This window comes from Jaculus jaculus, chromosome 16 (assembly GCF_020740685.1).
Source record: "Jaculus jaculus isolate mJacJac1 chromosome 16, mJacJac1.mat.Y.cur, whole genome shotgun sequence".
NCBI classification, from domain to species: domain Eukaryota; kingdom Metazoa; phylum Chordata; class Mammalia; order Rodentia; family Dipodidae; genus Jaculus; species Jaculus jaculus.
In genome coordinates, this window is record NC_059117.1 from 4,625,205 (window position 1) to 4,648,078 (window position 22,874).

The 22,874-nt window shown below is 49.7% G+C and overlaps 1 protein-coding gene across 3 annotated transcripts in view; it reads right to left on the bottom strand.

Annotated features, from left to right (window-relative positions):
• Positions 1-4,452: 4,452 nt before the first annotated feature.
• Positions 4,453-22,874, bottom strand: part of Gli3 (GLI family zinc finger 3) — a 316,254-nt gene continuing 297,832 nt past the window's right edge. For 2 of the 3 annotated variants that reach the window (XM_045135527.1, XM_045135528.1), the window contains 5 exons: positions 19,419-19,568; positions 18,022-18,186; positions 11,641-11,931; positions 8,097-8,427; positions 4,453-6,860 (listed from right to left, as the gene is read on the bottom strand). In XM_045135527.1, coding sequence (XP_044991462.1) covers positions 4,534-6,860; positions 8,097-8,427; positions 11,641-11,931; positions 18,022-18,186; positions 19,419-19,568 — 3,264 coding nt within the window. In that variant the 3' untranslated portion in view covers positions 4,453-4,533. The remainder of the gene's footprint in view (positions 6,861-8,096; positions 8,428-11,640; positions 11,932-18,021; positions 18,187-19,418; positions 19,569-22,874) is intronic. The other variant, XM_004668858.2, reaches the window with a different exon arrangement.

Below are 22,874 nucleotides of genomic sequence, written 5' to 3' on the forward strand. Positions count from 1 at the left end.
TTTATTTATTTGAGAGCGACAGACACAGAGAGAAAGACAGGTACAGGGAGAGAGAGAGAATGGGCGCGCCAGGGCTTCCAGCCTCTGCAAACGAACTCCAGACGCGTGCGCCCCCTTGTGCATCTGGCTAACGTGGGACCTGGGGAACCGAGCCTCGAACCGGGGTCCTTAGGCTTCACAGGCAAGTGCTTAACCGCTAAGCCATCTCTCCAGCCCTTGAGTAACATTTTTGAATTCCCGTAACTACTAAAGGTAAAAGCAATCCCAAATAAATTGTAGCCCCATTATTACTTGTTTGTTTATCTTTCTCCCGCAAGGCATTTTCAAAACAAACCCATGAACCATCCCCAACAAGAGCACGTAGGGGTTAGGAGCCTATGCCACACGCCTGTTGCTGGGGCTCACTCCTCCTTCCTCTCCATTTATTCGCCACATTTCATTTCTTTTTATTTCTTTATTTTTCTTGCAAAATGGCATGCATCTTTGTGAACTGATAATTTATACTTATAGCAGGATTCACGGTCATGGTCATGTTTGGAACCCTGAATCCATCTAGCTACCTTTTAGGAGGCATCCAGTTATGAAAGCAAAGCCCCTTGGACCAACAGAAGTCCGCCCTGTTGTCTCAGGCAAACACGCAGCACCTTCAGGATGGAAGGCAGTCTGCTAGGGGAAGGAGATGCTGCGTTCCTCGCGCAGCACAGGACCCCCCCATGTGGAGGGTGTGGGACACAGCTGCCTGCATCACAAGGGGTGCTCCTACCTGGGGCCTCCAGACACCCACCCGTGGCTCCTTCATCTCCCCCAGCATCACCATCCCTTTGGCTGGGGCCTCAGAAGATATGCTAGTACCGGCAAGAGGAGAGGAAGCCTCTGAGAGTCTCTGATGGCAATGCCGAGAACATTGCATATGGGCATGAATGGGCCAAGGAGGCAAATAACTTACCTTTCTAACTGAGGTGAGTATGAAAAGTCACATTAAAGGAAGCCTCTAACATGCCAGGGTTTCCACCAGTATGTTAGGGTATCTCTGAAAGGACAGTATGTAAAAGAGTGATATTTATTTGTTACTACTTTTCATCATGGAGTTGGAAAAAGCATTCATCAAAGGAATTCAGTGACAACTGACACACCACCAAGCAGTCTGTGCCAACATCTCCCTTTCCACCAGGAGGATGTGGCATTTGGGTCTCAGAGAAGTCCCCTGAGTTTATATGTGCAAACTCGGGCTGGGGATTTTCCACAGCCCTCTTTCTAGTCATGTATGGAGTAAACAACTTCAAAACCACTTCAATACAAAGTTTTTTTCTTTTATTGACATTGTAAGAAACATTGTTTTTTTTTTTTGTTGTTTTTTTCTTCTTTGTTACAAAAGGACTAAGTGGTTCTGGAAGGCAAGGCAGAGTTCATGTGTGTCCAGGTAGGCTGCAGCCCTCGGGGCCTGAGGTGGGCACGAGCATCAAGTGGCTGCAGGCTTTTCCAAGGGAGGCCCGGGGCTGTCACATCCCAACACTATGCCTACAATACTTAAATGTATTTACATGTGTTGCTTTTTAAAAAGGATTACACATTTATTCTTTAAAAATCTAAAAAACATAGGGAAAAAGGACTTGGATTTTATCTTACACATTTGCAGGATATACAAGGGTGACTTATAAGAAAAGAACATCCTTCTATCAGCTTCAAACAACACAGGAAACCAGGCTATAAGACAGCTCAGACTCTGCAACAATCTTGTGCTCACTTGCTCATGGCTGCTAGGCACACAACCTTAGAACACTGACTGGTGGTTCCAACCAGCCCACTCATCAACAAGAACATAAGATAAGGCACCTACGTTGCAAGAATCAAAACTCCGTGGCTCAAGAGGACAAGTCACTGCGTGAGGACCAGGGGAGTGACGTAGCTTGTTCTTTTAGAAAAATAAAAAAAAAACGGCATGACAAGAAGACAAGTTCAACACCGAGGCTGAACAAGAGTACCGTGTGTCTGAGCCTTTGTTTTATTAAAGGGTAAGGGGGCTCACTGGTGAGTTGGGAGTACTTTCCCCTACATGTGAAAGTCAGAGAAATGCAAAGAAGGCTGCGTACTGAGAGGCTGAATCCAAGGACATGAAGTGGCGCGTCTACAGAGATTCTGTGTCATGCAGGATACTCATGGAAACCCTAGGAAAACCAGCGTTCACATGAACCCCACCCCTGGCTTCTTTCATCCTGAAGTTTCCACCTTGAGAAAAGCCAAATATTGAGCAGAAACGTTTGTCCTGGATGTCTAAAGAGAGAAGCCAGGAAAACAAGAATGGGAATGAAAAATTAAAGGAAGGGAAACTGAGATCCAAAGAATTGTCTGAAACTGGAGGAAAAAGCAGAATGTAAGATGACAGTAGTGGTGGCTCACCCTTCAGGGAAGGGTGGGCTTGACAGCAGAAGCTTTGGTAACTGAGCAGGAGCCAGGATGTGAGAGCTGCGGCAGAGAGCTCTGCTGCACGAGGAGTCTGGGTGTGGCCAGACTCGCCGCTCCCTGCTCAGGAGAATGCTGGGGCCCTGTGCTTTGAAAGCAAAAGTAGAACGAGATTGGGCCCGACAACAAGGTGTGCCAGGCACGACACACCCCAGGGGGACCGGGAAAGTCACAGAGAGCAAAAGCAAGGGACGGGGTCACACTAACCGTGATGAAAGGGAGAGCTGTTTGTGGAACTGAGAAAATACCTCGCTGAGAAGTAGAAGAGCTCAGAGCAGTGGCTCCCTCGTGCTGTGGGCTGTTTCATCTGGATGCATCCTGAGGTGCAAAAGAAGGGGCTCCCTGGGGAGAGGCAGCGTGGAATGGAGAGGGACTGGCACAGAGCTCTGCTAGTCTCAGGGACAGCGCGTCGCAAGCAAGTCCAACAACATGAGCCGCGAAGTCCTACACGGCAAATTTATCTCCACACTGAAATTTTTGGTCCAAATGAGGGGAAACAAGTGGGCACCACGGGCGGGTCCTAACACTCTTCCTGTTACTGAACACCTCATTGGATCTGTCTTTGCACCACGAATTTCAATAGCAGTATCTAAGAAAAGCCGCACCGGGATCATGAATCACCCTGGAGCAGTCCGACCCCAAGGGCTCATGGTGACAGAATACAGCACGTGGATTTACAGAGTTCTCAAAGCAGTATGCTGGGGAACCCCTGCATGCATCATGCACATGACTATGACTTTCATGTGTAAACCACACCCGAACAATAGCTGCATCTTTTAGATCTTTAAAGGTCTTCAAAACAAAAGTACAGATACCATTCCTGTTAAGGACTGTCAGTACCTCCTCAGACTCTTCAATACCAAAATGCCTGAAGCACTTTATTCCCAGGATCAACATATGTGGACTTTGTCTTTTGTACCTAAGTTTTACAAATTCCTTAAAACAGGGCACTTACAATAGAACTATTTCTTTGCTGTAGTGGAATGCATACATGTTAATGATATAGCCAGATGTAGGGTTGCCTAAATTCCTATCTACTTAGAGCTACACATAATCAATCCTCAGTTATCTATGATAGTGGGGGAAAGTGGGACTAATCAAGAAATACAGCAAACCCACGGATATTTCCACACTAATTCTACTCAATTGCTTCAGTCTACAATCTACCTAACTTCGTACCAGAACAGGTAAAAACAGCAATGCGCCCAGGCGTCGCCAAAACCATCCTCTGCCCCAGTGCCGCACTTCACACCACGGGGCGCTCACCAGGGCGGGGAGGAGGCGGGGGGGGGGGGGGTAACTGAGAACCGACCATGCACACATGCCCGGTGGATGCACACTGACGGAAGAAAGAATTTGAAACCCAAGCTGTGAGCAAACTATTTTGTTTGTAGATTCTCAAGTTTCCACTTTTGTGCAGCTGTGGAACGCATGCCCTGAACTGAATAGGGGTGGGGAGCACAGTAAAAGCCTGCTGTCTATGCTACAGGGCATCCACACAAGAGCCTCAAACTCACTGTTTATATCCCGATTCTTGTGCCCGATGTGGGAATGAAAACACATACACACACAGAAACAAAACATTGAGCTTATGTAAAGCAAAGCAAAACAAAACAAAACAAAACAAACAAAAAAAAAAAAACGACCTCCTGGGCCTGTAACTCCCTTGGTTACAAGCACAGCAGATCCCATTTCCTTAGTGTAACAGAGCAGCCTGTCAGACTCCTTAATTTTGATGGTCTCTCTTCTAAAAGAAAGACCATGCACATCACACATTCACGCTGGTTACTAAAAAGGGGGCAGGCTTACAGTTTAAAAAAAGAGGTGGTTTGAGGGTCACAATACTGATTCATAACTGAAATGGAAGACAGTTTCTCCCTAGAATACCTTAGGGTTTTTCAGAGTCCTTTTCTATAAAAGGAATATAGTTGAAACACATCCCAGTTAGGTGAGATGAGACTGCTAAAATACATACAGAACTTAAAAAAAAAAAAAAGACAAAACACCAAAAACAGTCAGTTCAATCTTCCAATTCCTAAGGTTTTGTGTCTGTTTACAGTCCTTGCCTAACACCTACTGCATGACTGCCAGGAATTTGCTTTCTTCCGCGAGGGAGGTCAGCAGGGAGCTCATGTCCCCGATAGCCATGTTGGTGGCGGTCAGGGACAGGGCTGGGAGCGGGAGGGACGCTCGTGGTGTGGTGAGGCGGGAGGAGCTGTGGGAAAGGTTCTGAACGAGGCTTGGGCTCAAGGCCCCTGACATCAGGCTGGCATGTTCCCCGTCGTCTATGATGGCATCAAAGTCAATCTGCACACCTTCTAGGTCATGGCTGTCAAGGCTGTCAACCGTGCTCGTCACTTGGTTAGCCCCTGGGGAAAGTAACTCGGAGTTTTCGGCGCCAGTCCCCTGGAGCAGGCAATTGGCATCTGAAACGGAGAACGAATTCGCTTTCATGTCTTGCTGAGTGAAACCCGCGGTTTGGTCATAGAACTGACCGGAGGAGTAATTCTGCAGGCCGGAGCACAGCTGCTGAGGCTGCCCTGGCGTCTCCATCTTAATGCCGTTCACCCTGCACGACTGACTCATGTCACTGAGCTGTCTTTGCTGGACAGCAAGACCGCCCCTCAGCAGGGCCTGCTGCCTACTGACCCCGTAGCCGGCACAGCCCTGGTAGCCCCTGAGAGCTGCCAGGCCGCAGGGCTGGTTGCCGGTGCCCTGAATCCCTGGCAGACAGCTCTCTGTCCCTTGGTAGGTGTTGGTATGTGAGGTAGCGCTGACCTGCCCTAGCATCTGCTGACCTGGGCGGCCAGCCCCCGGGTACTGTGTGCTGTCGCTGAGTAGCTGGTGAGCGAGGTACCCCTGCCCCCCTGGGTCTTGGGTCTGCACGCCACTCACTGAGCTGCCAACTAGCTCATTCGGTGCCACTGACAGGCCAAACTCCATCAGACCCCCATTCCCTTGCACAGCAGTGCTTTTCAGCTTGGAGCCGTGAACCCCAGCACCACAGGCGCTTCCTAGTGCGCTCTGGTCCACTGGCTGTCTGCTGACACCATTTGCATACTGCTGGGCCTGGTAGGGTTGCTCATGGAAGGTGTTTCTACCCGGGCCAGATCCACCCCCACCGTGGACCGCCAAGTGCTCGGTGCCACCGTAGGCACTGCCATCCTCCCCAAGGACCTGATATGTCCCAGCGGGGCCAGCCCCAGCCCTCCAAGGGTGCTGCGGGTGTGCAGCCACACTGTTGCACAGCCCGAAGGCCCGAGCCGGCTGCAGGCTGGGCCGCTGGCCACATTTCAGCTTGGAGGGCGACGGGTCGGAGCTCCCGGAGCTGACTTCATTCCACTGAATAGGCAGGTCGGGTTTGCTGCCTTCGGAGGAAGGCTGCTCCAGAGACCGGAACTGCTGGTCCACGTGACTCTCCGGCAGCCCGGCCAGGTCCAGGTCCCCAGGTCCGTGGGGGACTTTGCCGTCCTCGGCGATGACACCCTGCAGGTGCTGTCCATAACCGGCTGGGTTCTGGGAGTTTAAATACTGCACCACGTCGTCAGGCAAGAAGTCCTCATCATTCAGGTTGGCATCAGCGTCCATGGTCAGGGACTCCAGGGTGACATTCTCTGCGATGCTGGGAGGACAGGGGGACGCGTGGAAGGGCCGTGGCTGGCTGCTTTCCAGACGGGTGAAATTCTGTAGCACTAAGTTGCGCTTTTCGGCCGGTGCAGGCGGACCTGGGGGACCGAAGCTGTTGAGACTGCTGAACCGCTGAACTCTGGGAAGTGACAGGGTCTCTGAGGCTGTCCTCACGGGGTCGCTGGCCCTCCGCACACTGTTCCCCAGTGCATCGTGAGGCAGCAGGTGGCGACGGCCATAACCGTGGCCTCCCCCGTCACTGCATCTCCGAGGAGGGGGCACAGGAGGCAGGGTGACCCCCGACTCCCTGCCGTCCCCAAGCAGGGCCATCCTCGTCTTTAGGCTCAGCCTCTCCATGTGGGGCAGGGGCGTGGGCGGAGGGCCGCCGGTGGCCGCGGCGTACTTGGCCTTGAGGCGGTACTGCTGCGCGGGTGTGAGGCTGAGCAGGCTGGGCAGACCGTCCCCCTGGCTGGCCTCGCTGGACCTGCGCGAGGCGTCCGTGGAGATGGGGTCGTAGGAGTCGGCCACGCTCACGTTCTGCGGCCGGCCCTCGGCCTGGGACGCCTCGCTGGACCTGCGGCTGGAGAAGCAGGGCGAGATGCCGGAGGAGCGGCGGCTGCTCAGGTAGGCCGAGCTGATGGTGCTGCTGCTGCTGTCCCGCCGGCCGAGCGCGTTCAGCACGGTGAGCTCCGCCCCGGCCAGGTCGCCGCGGCTCGGGAGCAGCGTCCCGGGCCCGCCCGGACCGGAACCACCGCCATTACTGGACTGTGTGCCTGCAGGGAGAGCCGAAGGACAAGAGCTTGAGGACGCCTCCAAACAGGTATCTGAGAGGGCCGCCAGTAACCATTTCTGGCTTCCAAGGCCACTGTGGCATCACAAGTCCGCTCACTTCTGCAGTCCGGCACCCAAGTGGACACAGACAGCGGTGAGTGAGCAAGTGGGTGCAGCTGGGCAAAAACGAATCGGGCTTCCTTCACACACGCAGGTGGCAGCCCTGCCTGGGCCTGAGGCTGACTAAGACAAAGCGGGAACTACTACCACCTGAAGTTACAGGAGAGCCTTCACAGGCAGCAGAGCGGCAAAAGGAAAAACTCTGGGCCACACATACACGACGCTCATGCAAGACCATGGGCTAGAGGTGTTCCAGGTGCCGCAGCCACGTTCCGGGCTTCCTGGTGATTTCAGTTAGCCTACCTGAGCGGCTGAAGTGGAGACAGCGACCTTTAGGGTACAGGTGTCTCAGAAGCACGGACTGACTTGGGGGCTGATGCTGGAAAAGGACACCTGTCTTTGCCTGAGCCAGGCAGGCCTGTGTCGAGTCTCTGGGTTTGGGATGTTGGAAAACTCCATTAGCTTGCTAAGTACAAAGGCATCTATGGCTAAGGTTGTCTTATCTTTTATTTCCGTTGTTTGTTTTTTCAGGTAGGGTCTCACTCTAGCTCAGGCTGACCTGGAATTAACTATGTAGTCTCAGGGTGGCCTTGAACTCAAGGCAATCCTCCTACCTCTGCCTCCCAAGTGCTGGGATTAAAGGCGTGCACCACCACACCCACCTGGTTGTCTTATCTTGATCTACACTTAGGATTTCTCTGCCAGAATGTTAGTTACTCACAATTTTATTTATTTATTTTGTTTTGGTATTATTTTGTTATCATCTTTTTGAAAATATGGACCCTGCTGGAGAGCAACTCAAATGGTTTGACATTTGACATAAACATGGGTGGGCTATGGCATAATCTTAGGCTTTTTTGTTGTTGTTTGTTTGTTTTTTGAGGTAGGGTCTTGCTCTAGCCCTGGCTGACCTGGCCCTCACTATGTATTCTCGAACTCACAGCAATCCTCCTACCTCTGCTAGGATTAAAGGTGTGCACCATCACGCCTGGCAGATCTTAGGCTTTGAAAGAGCAAATGCACAACTGAGCACCCCACCTCCTCCAACAGTGCTCTGGTCACACTGAAAAGAACAGAATAATCTCTGGGAAAACAGACACATGTGATGTGGGACGTACCATTTCCTATGAGAGGAGAGACCGCAGGGGCTTTGGAGGGTAGAATGGGGTTCAGTCGTGGAAACATTCCATTCACTTGTTTTAGCCTTTCTAGTTTGATGTGCTCCATCCATTTGGTCCCTGCTGGGTTCCTCCTGGCTTGCAAAGCAAGGGCTGTGGTGGCTGTGGAAATGGTCGAGTCCATGATCGGGGTCTCGTCAATGGCGCTGAGGTCTGCTACACTCCCTCCGTCGGTCATAGGAAGCTCGAGCGCACTGTTGGAATAGTCGCTGATGGGGGACTGTTGGCTGCTGCATGAAGACTGGCCACCAGGGCTTGGCTGAGATGTCTGCTGGGGTCAAGAACAAAAGACAACAATGACGCCAGGAAAAGCAAAGGAAGGGAGCCCGCCACGCCAGCCCATGCAGGTCAGCACCTTCGGACCGCTGCTCCCTGAATGAGAAGCAACTCCATGTCCCGGTGGGATGGAGGTGGTCTCTGGGCCAAAATGGCAATGGCTCAGGGGGTGGGTGTGCATGGAGAGGCAATGGATGGCATAGGATGCGAAGTGTGGTGTGACCAGTGTACCAGCTGTGGGTTCCAGTCCCAAATGCCAACTCTGCAGGCCTATTTGCTCATCTCCAGTCCCACCTTCAGACTTCCTTCTGTGGGACAATAACTTAACTATGCTCCACCTTGGTTTCTGTGTGTATAAAACGGGGATAATTCTTAGGGATTGTTGCTGGGAATTAGTGTGAAGTGCACAGAGCGCTTAGGTACACAGAGAGCTGGGTCAGGAGAACAGGTCACAAGTCACCATTAATGACTCTGCCAAGTGGCTTTGGTTTAGGGGTTCATCTTGCTGGGCTATAACACACATACAGGGTGTTGTGTAGGTACATTACTCCTTTCCAACAAGAGCCCCTCTAGGTTATTCTGGGGGGCTAGGACCCAAACTTCTGGTAACCTTGCCTTCCTCCTCTCACAGTTTCCTGTCACTGTAGTGACTCGGCCCAGGTGAGGGTCAAAGCCGCTCTGCTTCCACCACAGCCTGAAGGAAAGCTGCTCCTCATTGCTGTCCTCAGCAAGGGTTTACAGAGCCCCTAGAGCATGGCTTGCCCTTCACTAGGAAATCTAGGGAAGGTTCTGCTAACCCCAGCCGAGTAGACTCTGCAGGAAGTAACCCAGCCCAAGGGTTCTCAATCAAGGAACATACCACCGCCTTCCTCTGCAGGGCTCCTGGACTAGTGGGTGGCAGCCTGGCCATCCCAGTGTCACAGGGCCATCGGGGCACTGAATAACTGGCCAATTAGAAGTTGCAGTGGTACTTTCATTGATGAAATCACTTTTTTTTTTTTGTGAGGCAAAGTCTCACTCTAGCCCCAATTAACCTAGAACTCACTCTACAGCACAGACTGGCCTCAAACTCATGGAGATCTCCTGTCTCATCCTCCTAAGTGCTGTGATTGAAGATGTGAGTCACCATGCCTGGCTTAAGTCACATCTTTGCAAGACCAAGGAAACTGATGTAGGCCATTGATTGCTCAAAGTCACAAAGTTTAGACAGCTGAGGGAGCTACATTCATGTTCTGGAGCGCCCTTTCCAGGTGGCCTACAAGAACTGGAGCCACAGCGGGCGGAGGACCTGCCTGGGGAGAGAGACGTGTGCTAGCGTACTGAGTCACTCCCTCACTCTCGGTGGGGTGCACGGTGCTGCTAAGGTGTCTGTCGAGATAAGTCTCTGGGGGACCCTGTTTGCTTTTTATGCCGTCACAGCACGTACATGCAAGCAAACGAACACTTTTGTAGCAAGTGCCACGAGACACAATAACTTAGTCCTGGGCAGCCAAGCAGATCAAAGGAAGCTGTGCAAATATGATGGTGAAGATGTGACGTTGTGTTCCACTTCTAAGCCTCAGGAGAACCTTAAGTTATCAACAGCTCTTTCCTGAGGCACAGGGACTTTCAAGGTCTTCGGACGCCTTCACTGTTCGACTGTCTAATCAGAATTTGTGTGAATGTGAATCTGGGTGTGTGAGTGCCCCTGCACAGGAACACACACACTTCCAGGGCGTGTGCCAGAGGCGTGGGCACTCACAACTAGAAAATCGCTTACACGTGCTCAGCTGAGCAGGGGCGCCCCTGCTGACAACTCGTCCAGGTCTTCCTCAGAGAAAGCACTGGATTTGCTCCGCAACCGAATTTATAGCAGGACAGTAACTAAACAGAATTTGGGGATATCTGCTTGGCCAGCCCAGTTTGATTGTCATGAAAACCTAGACAAATACAATGGGTTTCACCATCTACCTTCACATTTTCTACATGCTAACATTGCTTCTGTGTGGGCAATACAGCTAGGCCATGTTCACTACCAAAGATAGCACAAAGCCACACATAAAAATGAAATGGGAACATCTTGGATGTTAAAATGGAAACAAAACAGAAAGAATCGAGAAGCCAAAATTCCCTCACCTTATTACCCACTGTCCTTAGGAAGTGAGAACAAGACATTTAGGAGCATTAGACAGAAGAGGTGTAGCATTAATAAGAAAAAAGAAGAAAGAATTTAATTTATAGCATGGTGAACAAACCAAAGACACATCTTTAAGGAAGGAATATTGGAAATGTAAACCGAGTGCCCGCGGGTGGGAGTCTGAGGGTATCTCGTCACATGCAGGTGCGCTTACATGCGCCCGCATTCTGTCACGGAGACAGAACTACATTATTAACCCCAAGGAGCTCCGGGTTCCTTGCCTGTAAAGATGGGGCCGTCTCCCTCTCCTTGATCTCTTTCAGTGTTAAGTTCTTAGGGCTTAAAATTAGTTTATAAAATATTCACATGTTGAGGCATCGCAATAGTCACTGAGCCAGACGGCTGTGAGTTTTTATTTTCACCCATTCTCTATTTTATGGGAGAACTCACGGCTTCGGGCACAGATGCAGACGTAGTCTGCAGTTTCCTCAACCTTAGCCTGACTCTGGAGGGCCTCTGGTGCATTCTGTACATGCCCAGCTCGCTTCCTCAGGACCCCTGCTCGGCCCAGAGCTGCTCTCCGTGCCTCGTGCCTCTGCCCTCGGAGCACACTGCCCGTTGCCCCTCTCTCAAATGCTCCTCAGTCTTCTGTGTAAGCCCTGAGTGGTACTTGCTTTTCAATCTGCCTCTCCTGCTGGATGCTAAGCCCCTACAGAGTATGGACTTTAAGCTTATTTGTCTTGGATCACCAGGGCCAGAAAGACAGAAAACATGTTTACAGAAAGACTCAGCCAGTGACTTCTTATGTTGTAGCACACTGAGGAGCGGCAGCTGCGTCCCTGCCTGCCACAAGTGTTACCGCTCTGGGTCAATTTTACAAGTCGCTGGGAAACTCGGAAACTCTTTTTGAGCAGAGTTAGTCTAAGCAGATTAACGAGGGGTGAGCAATCCAGGTCACTGGACTCATGACCCTCAAATCAAAGTGGCTGGATACAGTGACCAGAGGGCGGTCTTGTTCCTTGACGTGCCCTGCTAGGCTCATCTTAATGAGCCCGGGCAGCGGTGGCGGCATCAGGAGCATGAATGACATACCATGGGCTTCTCAGCCTTGACCGGCTTCACCTGGAGGCGTTCTTCTCGCTTTGAGGTAGTGTTGCTCAGCTCCTTCTGCTCCCCAAGGGCTCCCTGAGTTGGCCGGCCGGGGGACCTGGACTGTGAATGGCTGCCAGAATCTCTTGGGGGTGGGGGCCGAGGGTGCATATCCCCACGCTGCTTCTTGGTGACGTGAGCCTCGGGGCCATGCACAGTCTTCACGTGTTTCCGGAGGGAGCTGGGGTCTGTATAACGCTTGGTGCAGCCTGGGATTTTGCACACATACGGTTTCTGTCAAGTGGCACAAAAATGAGACAATGGATGGTTACGGCAGTGCAGCGACAACGCCTGGCCTCACAGCCCCCTGCAGTGTCTCCTCAGTCAGTTCGTGCAGAACACCTCTCCACCACTCAGAAATGCCGAGGATCGAACGACGGAGTAAAGCCTTTGGGAAGTGTCAGCACCCAGAGCATCTAGGTTAGCAGACAGCTATTTTAGAGAGAGCTCTGTAAGAGGTAAAAGTGTATAGACTGCCTTTATATTCTATGAATGGAGGAACTAGCTTAGGGCCGAGATGGGCTCAGTAGATTAATTATGAGGACAGAAGGACACACAGAGCAGGTAGCAGCTCATCAGGAGAATTGTATACTTTTCAGGAGAGGTTATGTGAAGAACTTTTTTTGGTGGTTATCTTTGTTCTGAGATCTAATTTCATCCTGTGCTTTGCAAAGGTGCTATTTACACACAGGCATAATAATAATAATAACACTGTCAACCCTATGTCATATGTCAGTAAAACACATTCCTTTGGGTAGCATTACAACTTTGTGGAGTTCAGGGGTTAACATATCCAGAAGCCCCTTGACTTCCAAAGCTGTGAGCCTTGTTCTAGATGGTCTGCAACACCTTACCGTATACTACTGAAGCAGTTACCTTCTCACTGCTGGGACCAAACGAACACCTGGCAGGAGGTAGCTTATGGGAGGAATGGCTTATCGTAGCTTTCAGTTTCGAGGGGAAGTCTGATCACTGTGGGGGAAGCGTGGTAAGAAAAGACGGCCAGCAGTCACTTCTCTACATCACAGGGAGAAGTAGAGAAAGTGAGCAAAATGCGGCAGGCAGCGCGGAGCAGTAACGCTCCAGCCGCCCCCAGGCGTCACTTCTCCAGCAAGGCTCCGCCAGTTTGGGATTAAGTAGAAGGCTAGACTGCAAACATACGAGGCCACAGGGCCATTTTCCATTCAAGCACACGAGTGCTCAGGACCAGTGGAGGGTGCTCCGGGAATGCAGGCTCCGGATGTGCTGGCCTCCCTGAGTCCTCACCTAGGTGCTCTTTCGTGCTGACTTCATTTTCTACCTAACACAGCAACCCAGCCTCCTGACATGCTTATAATTATCATACTGACCTTACAGCTAAATATTTATTCCCATCACAGAACTGCCAGCCTTTATTAGTTACTGACATCAGGGCTGAGACTCTATTCAGCTCACTTCCAAAATATTCAATCTATGGATGCTTGCACGAGTGAAGTTGCCTATTATATCCAAGTGCTCTGTGCACGTAGATTTAGCTAACTGCGCATTACAAACATTAAAAAGTTAGATTTTTTTTTGAGGTATGGTCTTGCTGTAGCGCAGGCTGTCCTGGAATTCACTATGTAGTCTCAGGGTGGCCTCAACTCACTGTGATCCTCCTATCTCTGTCTCCTGAGTACTGGGATTAAAGGTGTGCATCATCACTCTTGGCAAAAGTTATAATTTTTTTGAAAATTTTTTTGTTTATTTATCTGAGAGTGACAGGCAGACAGGGAGAGAAAGAGGCAGATAGAGAAAGAATGGGTGTACCAGGGCCTCCAGCCACTGCAAATGAACTCCAGACGTGTGTGCCCCCTTGTGCATCTGGCTAATGTGGGTCCTGGGGGATCAAGCCTCAAACCAGGGTCCTTAGGCTTCACAGGCAAGTACTTACCACTAAGCCATCTCTCCAGCCCCCAAAGTTAGCATTTTTAAATAATAAGCACAAATAGATATTTTCCTTGTCATTAGTTCCTAAGTAATATACTATATAACAACTGCTTATATCACATCTACTTTGTACTAGGAATCATAAATAAACTAGAGATGATTAAAGTCAATGAGTGGTTATATATAAATAGTATGTAATTTAAGGGACGTGAGCTTTCTTGGGTAGGTATCTTTGGGGTCCTGGAAGTAATGTGCTAATGCCACAAGATGGTGACTTATTTCCTTCTACATGTACCAAAGGATAAGCTAGCAGTCATCAAAGAAGCATGGTTAGAGTCACGCACCTCTCATATTAAAAAAGACGCCCTGCTACTAAAATATATGCCTGATGATGCTTTTCCGCTGAAAGCCAAAGAACAGACTGAGTGAAACCTAAAATGCTGAAATGTCCTAATGCAAAGAAGCGGAGGTTCTGAAAATGACCCTGAGAGATTTCACCTTCACATCTGCGACACCTTGAGCAAAACTGATTCCCATTAACTGGGGATTATACGCACTTGGGAGCACTGTGATGTGCAGGACGCACACGCACACAGACACACACACACACGTAATGAGTGTGGTAAGCTCCACGCATTAAGGACAGAAGAATGGCTCTGATGATTCGTGCCATTACTGTAGAGTGTTCATGTGTCAGCTCTGTGCCTACTCAGAGCATGGCTGTGTCGGGCTGCTGTCCTGTGGCACAGAGGGGGCAGTGTGTGGGCATGGGGAGGGCCAAAGACAAGTACAAGGAGGAGCTGCCTGACATGTCTGAAGGGCAACTCCTAACTCTACGCATGTGAATAGCATGAGTGAGTCTGGAGACATGGAACTAGCATGCGTATGCTCATCTGAGCCAGTGCCCTCAGATCACGGCACCCTGGGAAGTATGTACCCTTGTGTGCGATCATATACACTGTTCACCTGCAAAACATCCACAAGAATGCAGGAATCGCGTGCTTCAAAGCAAAACCGTCAACCCAATTGTGTAGCTTGGCCTTGGAGTTTTGTTGTGACCAACGACTGCAATGAAATTCAAGTGAGCTGCCCACTTCTCATGTCCTGGGCATTCAGCTTTTCACGTGGTCACTACCGTTTGGACCCGGCACACTCACAGGTACTGTTAGAAAGCAGCTGACAAGGTTCCTCCCGATTTTGTGGAATTTATCTTTTATGTTTTGATGGGCCTCGGCTCCCAGGCTGGCAGCGAACTTGTAGACCTCACTGCCAGCCTGCCAGGTGCTGTGACAGCTGGGGTGAGACACCATACCCAGCTCAACTCCTTCAGTTAATATTGAGAGCTTCTTATGTGCAAGGTTCTGAGAGCATCAAGTTGTGTGAGCAGAATTTAATCTCAGGGACTACAAAGTCCTTTCCACAGTCCTTGCATCTTGTATAGAAAACTCTTATTTTCTGGTAGGGAACATAAGACTGTCATCATCTACAGTATAGAGTGTGACTGCTGAGGGTGTGGTCAAGTGAGGACTCATTCAGCTGTGATGGTCCTGGGATGTGTCAGACATTCATCTTCTGCATCGGATCAGCGCCTGGCTGCCAGGCTCTGTGATGCTTTCCAGAGTGCACAGCACACAGCAAGCCCTCAATAGTCGGAGATCTTTCTTGAGGAAGTACTGTAGTTTGGAGAGGGGATCAAATTCTGAGGATAAGAATGAGGACAGGTAGATGCTCAGAAGAACTCCCCTGAGCAAAGACCTAGCAGCCGTGTTGACAGTTGTCATAGCAAGCCACTGCACAAGCTTCTGGAAGGCTTGCAGTCACAACAGTGAGAGTTCTGGGCTAGAAGGACAGCGTGGACACTGACCCACGTGCAGGGAAGGTAAACCAAGAAACAAGGCAGGCAGCATGGGAGGCGCACTCAGGCGCTCGGCAGGAGCTCCGCCATGCTCTGGAGGCCACTGTCAGAGCCCAAAGCGCCAACGCAGCCTCATGGAAACAGAGCTGGGAACGGGAATTTCTACACCCTTCCTGAGCTGCCCCACTGAGCTCTGCCACACCTAGAAAAGTGAAAAGACTTGGTGCATAGCTGGTCGTCAATATCTGGTGACTCAACAGAGACACAAATAAAAAAGTAAATGGCTGCAAGTGGAGGCAGGGCTACATCACGTCTTCCAATGTCATGCAGGCCCGCATCTCAGGAACAAAACTTAATTTTGGTGTATTTGAACGTGTCCAGCCTATCATACACAGGCCAAGGCCTTGCACATAGATTAAAGAAAGATGATTTAAATGCTAGCGAGTAAAAGTTAATTATGTGCTGTTATCAAGGTTATGAATTTAGATAAGTTGTTCAGTGTGGGTGGAAAATGTTGACCATGATATGTTTTAGCCTCATAATACATTTAACCTACATATAACCTCATAATTCTTACCTCATATATGAGAAAAATAACTATAAACACACATGTACATATTTTAAGCCTAAAAAAACACATAAAAAGCTCAGTAAATGTCATGCTTGGGAGTTACCTGCCCAGTGTACCTACTGCCCAAACTTCTCCACAACAGCAGAGAAGGCTGGTCGACAACCTTTGGGAATGGATCCCCTCTTGCTTTTAAATATATGAAACATAGCTACACAGAGTAAGTTAAAAGGGAAGTTATTCCACCACATAACTGGGATATCACTCACAGAAATCCCTTCAAAGCTGCACGATTCAGCCACACCAAATGCCTTCTTAACACCATGCCATCAGCACCACCATCTAACTGTGGGACATTTTCGGCACAGAAGCCTCAGACGCATCAGCAGTGACCTCTCCTCCCTCAGCCTGCAGCTGCCAGCAAATGCCAATCCGCTTCCTGTCTCTCTGGGGTTCCCTGGTCCAGAACCCCTGAGAAGTTGGTGCAGCATATGTGCAGCAGATGAAACTGCATTCCTTGCAACACTCCAAGGGTCTTTGATAGAGGAGTTGAAGGTTCCAGCTCCTCTGAAAAGTCTCTCAACAGCTGAGCGGTAAGGGGAGATTCAAAAAAGTGGGACGTACTCCACCGTCCCACTTACAGAAAAAGATGAATTCTACGGATGCTCACACGTAGCTTGGCGTGTTGGCTGGGACCCTTTGGACCATGTGGCTCATATGTCAAGGCAGCTTTGGTCTCTCAACTGAGCCAGAAGAAAGCTAGGTGAGGGCTACCTCCTCCCTCTTACAGCCAAATGGCCCCTGAGCAAAACGGACACTTGTTTTATACTAGATATTCTCTTTCTTTTTTAAAAAAATATTTCATTATTTATTTATTTATGAGAAAAAAGGGAGAGAGAATGGGCACTGCTTTAATTTTTTAAAATTATTTACTTATTCATGAGACAGAATTGGTGCTCCAGGGCCTCTGGACACTACAAATGAACTCCAAATACATGTGCCACCTTGTGCATCTGGCTTACATGGGCTCTGGAGAATCGAACCTGGGTCCTTAGGCTTCCCAGACAAGTGCCTTAACCACTAAGCCACCTCTCCAGCCAGCCCATGATTTACTCTTTCTTATGTAGAGACAGGCCTTCATCTGGGGAGGTCACAAGCCACTCAGGTTTTCCATGTGAGAGCCTTCTCTAATCTATTTCAAGCAAGGTGGCATACTTCTTGAAGCTGAAGGGTATGCTGTGTCACAGGGTTCTAGTCATCTGCCTCATTTCTACTTCTGATGGGTGAAGCCTCATTACTGATGTGTTGAGTCATCAAGAGAAGGTCTGCAGCGGGGCAAGCACATGAGTGAAACTTCTACAAGAACACCAGGAGTCGGAGGGAGCTGTGCATCAAAACATAAGCAAGCCGAATTTGGAGCCATTTTCATTCTTACATTGATTAGCAATTTGGAGGATAACTACCTAAAATGAGTAAAAGTGGGGTGTGTGCCACCTGCTGTGATAGAACTTTACTCCACAGATTAGCTTAAACCATGGATTTAAGTGGCGGGGTTTCTGTGAATGTCTTATCTTCCAAGATCCTAGCTGGCTGCTCGGTAGAAGTCTTTGTGGAAACAAGATACCGCTTCCTCTGAGAAAGCAAATAAAAGCTGTCACCTGCCACGTGTAGCTTCTGACTGCATCCTTGGACCTTACAGGCTCGTTCTGGGCATGGATTCATGCTACTGTAGACAGGGCAAATGGACAGAATTCCTAGTAAATGTTCCTACTGCCGGGTCCGTGGGTCGCAGTTGTGAACATGAAACTAAGTTCATCAGGGGTTTTATAGGAGTGCCTTTTCATGTGAATGACTCTCCCAACAGGGAGCACTTTGAGGCCCTAAGCATTCACCTGCAGTGTCAGAGAGACCTCTCACGCTGGGAAAAGTCCTGTACATCCCACGTGTGGGCTTTTGCTCCTGCCCGGCCGCCTGGCGCCAGGGAGGACCTTACCTCATTGGAGTGCGTTCGGTTTTGGTGCTTGGCGCGGTCGGAGGCGTTGGAGAAAGCTTTGTTGCACCCTTCGTGTTCGCAGACGTACGGCTTCTCGCCAGTGTGAGACCTCAAGTGCGTCTTCAGGTTTTCCAGCCTCGAGTACGCCTTCGTGCAACCTTCAAACTGAGGACGACGACCGTGAACCTAGACCTTTCCTTACAGCGGCAGCCAGCTCGTGCTGAGCCCTCCCCCAACCGACGGAAGCCTGACCTTGCCCGGGCCAGCAGCTTTCAAAACCATGGAACGAACACCTCACTCAACTCTGTATTTACTGGGCTTCTGCTATAGCTGGGGCAGTGCAAGACGGCTCATTGTCAGTGCCAGTGAAGTCCTGAAGTTGTTTTCTCTCTCTCTCTCTCTCTCTCTCTCTCTCTCTCTCCATATATATATATATATATATATATATATATATATATATATATAGACGGCTCAATGTGGACAATGAGTTTCATTATCCACTCATTGATCGACAATTCCCGCTCACTGCAGATCCAGCACGTAGCTCATCAAAGTGTCTTTGTGTCCCCTTGTAAAGGGTCTTCAAAGTGTAGAGCACCAGGGTGCTTAGGGCACCTCCTGGGCACCTCAGGGAAAGGCGGCCGCACTGCAGTCCGGCCATCCCCGGGGCCAGCACTTTGCTAAAGGGACTGACTGAGGATGTGAGAAGCTCGGGAGCCGGCAACAGCTGAGCATCCCTTTAATGTAAGATACTCGGGGTCCGAAGGGTCTTGGATTTTTAAAATTATTATTTCAGGGCTGGAGCGAGGGCTTAGCAGTTAAGACATTTGCCTGCAAAGCCAAAGTACCTAGGTTCAATTCCCTAGGATCCACATTAGCCAGATGCCCAAGGGGGTGCATGTGTTTGCAATGGCTGGAGGTCCTGGTGTGCCCAGAGTCTCTCTCTCTCCCTCTTTATCTGTTAACTAAATAAATAAATTTAAATTATTTTTATTTCAGAACACTGGCATGCACATTATAAGATACCTGGGGATGGAACCCAAGTATTAGGTCAGCACCTGCCAAAGAAGCTATACCTCCAGCCCAGTAGTTTGAATTTCTGTTTTGAAACAGGACTGCTGAAGCTGTGTAGAAGTCAGCTTTTGAGAAAGTCAACTTCACGTTTAAGCTGGAAACTGTCACTTCCCTTTCTTCCTAAGTCCTATGCGATGAGCGCGGGGCTGCAAGGAACGTTTCCTGAGCGCCGTCACCTTCTGCCTGCCTGCCTGCCCCTGGCACAGCTGCCCAGTCTCAAGCTCAGCCGCTGGCCCATCCTGCGTGGAGTTGTCAGCGCAAGAGTGGGAAATGGCCCGGGGCATGTCACCCCCGCCCACGAGGCCGCCCACGTGTGTACTCACGGTGCATTTATGAGGCTTCTCGCCAGTGTGTCTTCGCATGTGCACCACCAGCATGTACTGGGCTTTGAACGGTTTCTGCTCCCGTGAGCAGTCCAGCCATCGGCACACAAACTCCTTCTTCTCTCCGTGGATGTGGTCATTATTGATATGCTGCGGTTGGAGAAGAGAAAACAGCAAGTGGGTCACCCACCTCTTAAAGCGACATCAGGAAATGAACGCGCGCTCCAGCGTTAATTCCTGAAGAGCACGTGAATACCTTTGCCAAGTCACAGATATTTCAAAGTTCTGGTCATTTTCTGAGGTACATTTACTCTTGCACACTGCACGGCCTCCTGTAGGAAGAAGGCTGGCATGCAGCCAATGGATGTAGGCCTGCAAGCTGAGGAACAGAGGTCAGGTCTGAATGCTGTGACCAGCTCGTTGTTGGGGGAGGGAAGCACTCTTGACTTCCCTGATCTCCGTTATGTTTTGTCTGCCAGGGGCATCAGGGCGACGCTAGGGAAGCCTGCACGCGTACACCAGGAGGAAGAAGGGGGAGCCTGCCTGTGCATGCCCGGAAACAGGGGCACCCAGGATTCCTTAACTAGGAGCAGAAAAGCTAATTTTGGTTCACGGATCTTGTACATAGTCTGCACACGACTCACGGAGAAGAATGGAATGCCCAAGAGGAGGAGAACGTGTGAGAACCAGCAGATGACGTAGTCTGCTGGGGCCTTAATATTCTTCCAGCTCCAGTTGGGGGTAAAGCTCTCTGAATCTGTCATCAAGCCAAAGTCTAAGAACCATTTTGTACCCGATTTGTTGTGGGAACATATCAAGTGTCCTCCACTAGGAGACATGAGTGACTCAGAGCTCTCTAGGTGGAGGAGTGAAGTTCTCCATTTGGATAAAATTAAGGCTGCACAGTAGCACATGTCTGAAACCTCAGTACCTAGATGGCTGAGGGGGGAGGATGATAAATTTAAGGCCAGACTTAGCTACTTAGTGAGACCTTGTCTTAAAGACACCCGTATTATAAATGAATTAATTAAGGTCAATGTCCATAGGTTTAGTTCTAGAGTGCCCAGGTGCTCCGTGTCTTGTTATAACTCTATAGTTACACATGTCATTTGCCTTAATTTAAGGCTATTAGGAGCACCTTTGCAAACAGAAAATATTATGCAACCTTTCAAATTCATCCAGAAGCTGAAAGCTCCCTGTTCCGTGTGCCATGGTCGTGACGCTGCAGGGGCCTCGGGAAAACTCTGCCCTGGAGATGGTTTTCCTCCACTAGATGGCCGAGTGCTTCAGGAAAAACGTTCTGCCTGCAACAAAGTTCTGTTGTGCTGTTTCTGGAGCTTAAAGCTAAATAAGGGCAGATCTCCTGTCCCCGATCGACAGTGATCAACAACGACAATGCTTGAGGCATGGAGACAGCCCGCAGCATGTCACGGCACACGCGCAGCAGGCAGCCACGCACCGCGGGACGTGACACGGGGATGCCAGGAGCACCATCCACACGGGCTTCTTGGCCAACGCCAACTGTCCCATTAGTCAGTGTTTCTGAGAGCCAGGATGGCACATCAGGTCCATTGCAGAACAGGAAGAACACACAACGAGTGCCTCAACATGCTCTGCGCACATGTATGTAGCTCTCCCCCCTCCCCCGCACACTGTGCAGGACTGACCCTCAGTATAACCTTTGAAAGAAAGGCCACACAGCACAAGGCTCCATGAATTACACTTTCTAGGGGGAAACACAAAGACATAAAAACACTGTACCAAATTGCTTATGTTTTAGGTTTCCAAGTGATTGTAATTAAAGAATTTGGGTCATTCGATTAATATATATGGAAGGAAGAAAGGATGGAGGGAGGAAGGAAGGAAGAAAGACAAAGGAGTAAAGAAAGAAAAACCGAAATTGGAAGGCAGGATTAGATTAGTGTTGAACTGATCCTGAGTTGAAGTTTCGCATTCCCAGCTGCAGACCACATCCCAGTTTTTGGCAAGTACACAGTAAATATTTGTTGACCTGATATGACCCATGCAGCAAAAGAAACATTATAAGTAAAACACACACAACTTCTGTTTCCTTTTATGAGACCTCTTTTTACCTGCTGTCGAAGGAATAAAAATCTAATATATGGTATTTTATTACTTGGAAATAAAATACTCTCAAAGATTCAAAAGGATCTGAAAAGTATCCAGAAATGACCTCTTTCCTGGGGGAAAGGAAAAGAATGCACTGGGTGGCCGCCTTTCTCTGTCTTCACACCACTAGGTACTGTGTGCAGCCAGCCCAGAGCTGAGGAGTAAGTCAGACGCAAGTCCGGCCAAGGAAATCAGAGCCCGCCGGGGTAAAGAAGATGAGGACTTAAAGCACTACAGAATCATTGTTGTGAGAAAGTGTGAAAGGAGGTCATGGGTTTTACAAAGACTTGCACAGGGCCCTAGCTCAGTGTAGGACATCACGAACCAGGTTCAGATTCTCAAACAGAACTTCCCTAAAAGCAGGACTTGAACGATGGCGCCCACAAGCAGTGCTGTCAGGCTGGCAAAGGCAGTTGCCAAGGTACCTTCCTCCCTCCCTCCCTCCTTCCTCCATTTCACAGGGATCAGGGTGATGCCCACATCCAGCAAAGGGGTGCCAGTCTGCTGGACACAGAAGTAGGCACTGTGACAGTCTGGTATGGTCAAAGTATGAGCTTTCCACAGTCAAGTGGATGATGCTGCTATAAACAACCTAAGCAGGCAGGCAGACATTAGCTAGCTAGCCAGGGCTTCCTGCAAATGCAGCTTGTTGGGCCAGGCCTCTAGCAATGTGGATGTGAAGGGATACTCGTGGACAGAACCCCAGGGAGGAGGACATGAGTGGGGAGTGACCTAAGGTCCTTAGGGAGCTGATGGCCAGTAGTGGGAAATGGCAAAAGTGGCCAGTGCACTAAGTGACTAATCCTCCCCTCCTGCTACAGCAAACAAGCGGTACTCTACGGGGACAGAAAAGCGATCTCGTGGGACCACCTGGACCCTGGCTCCTTTAGGTGAGGAGATAAAGGAGAGGAACAGAGCCTGCTAGCTCCTCTTTCTGCCCCCCTTTCTGGTGGTGGGGAGGGAAAGCTTTCAATTGGACATGAGCTGGGAAGTCTGAAACAGACACACTTTAGCATCTGAAAGAGACCAGAAAGTACAGAATGTCCAGGAGTGGCATCTCCCTTAAAGCAGAAAGGGACAACTGGCAATATGCCAAGTGGGCAGTCACTACAAAGAAGAAATATTTTATATTCACATAAATATACAAGCTAAGCCCCATCTACCCTGGCTTCTGTGGAAGTCTGACCAGAAGGAGCTATGAGCTGACCTGCGGGCAGGCCTCTAGTGTTGTCTCCATAGAGGAGGGATTTGTGCTGGACAGTTAAAACAACTTTACTTTCAGCAAGGCTTGTTTCTTAGGATTTTTCTCTTTGCCTCCTTAAGAGT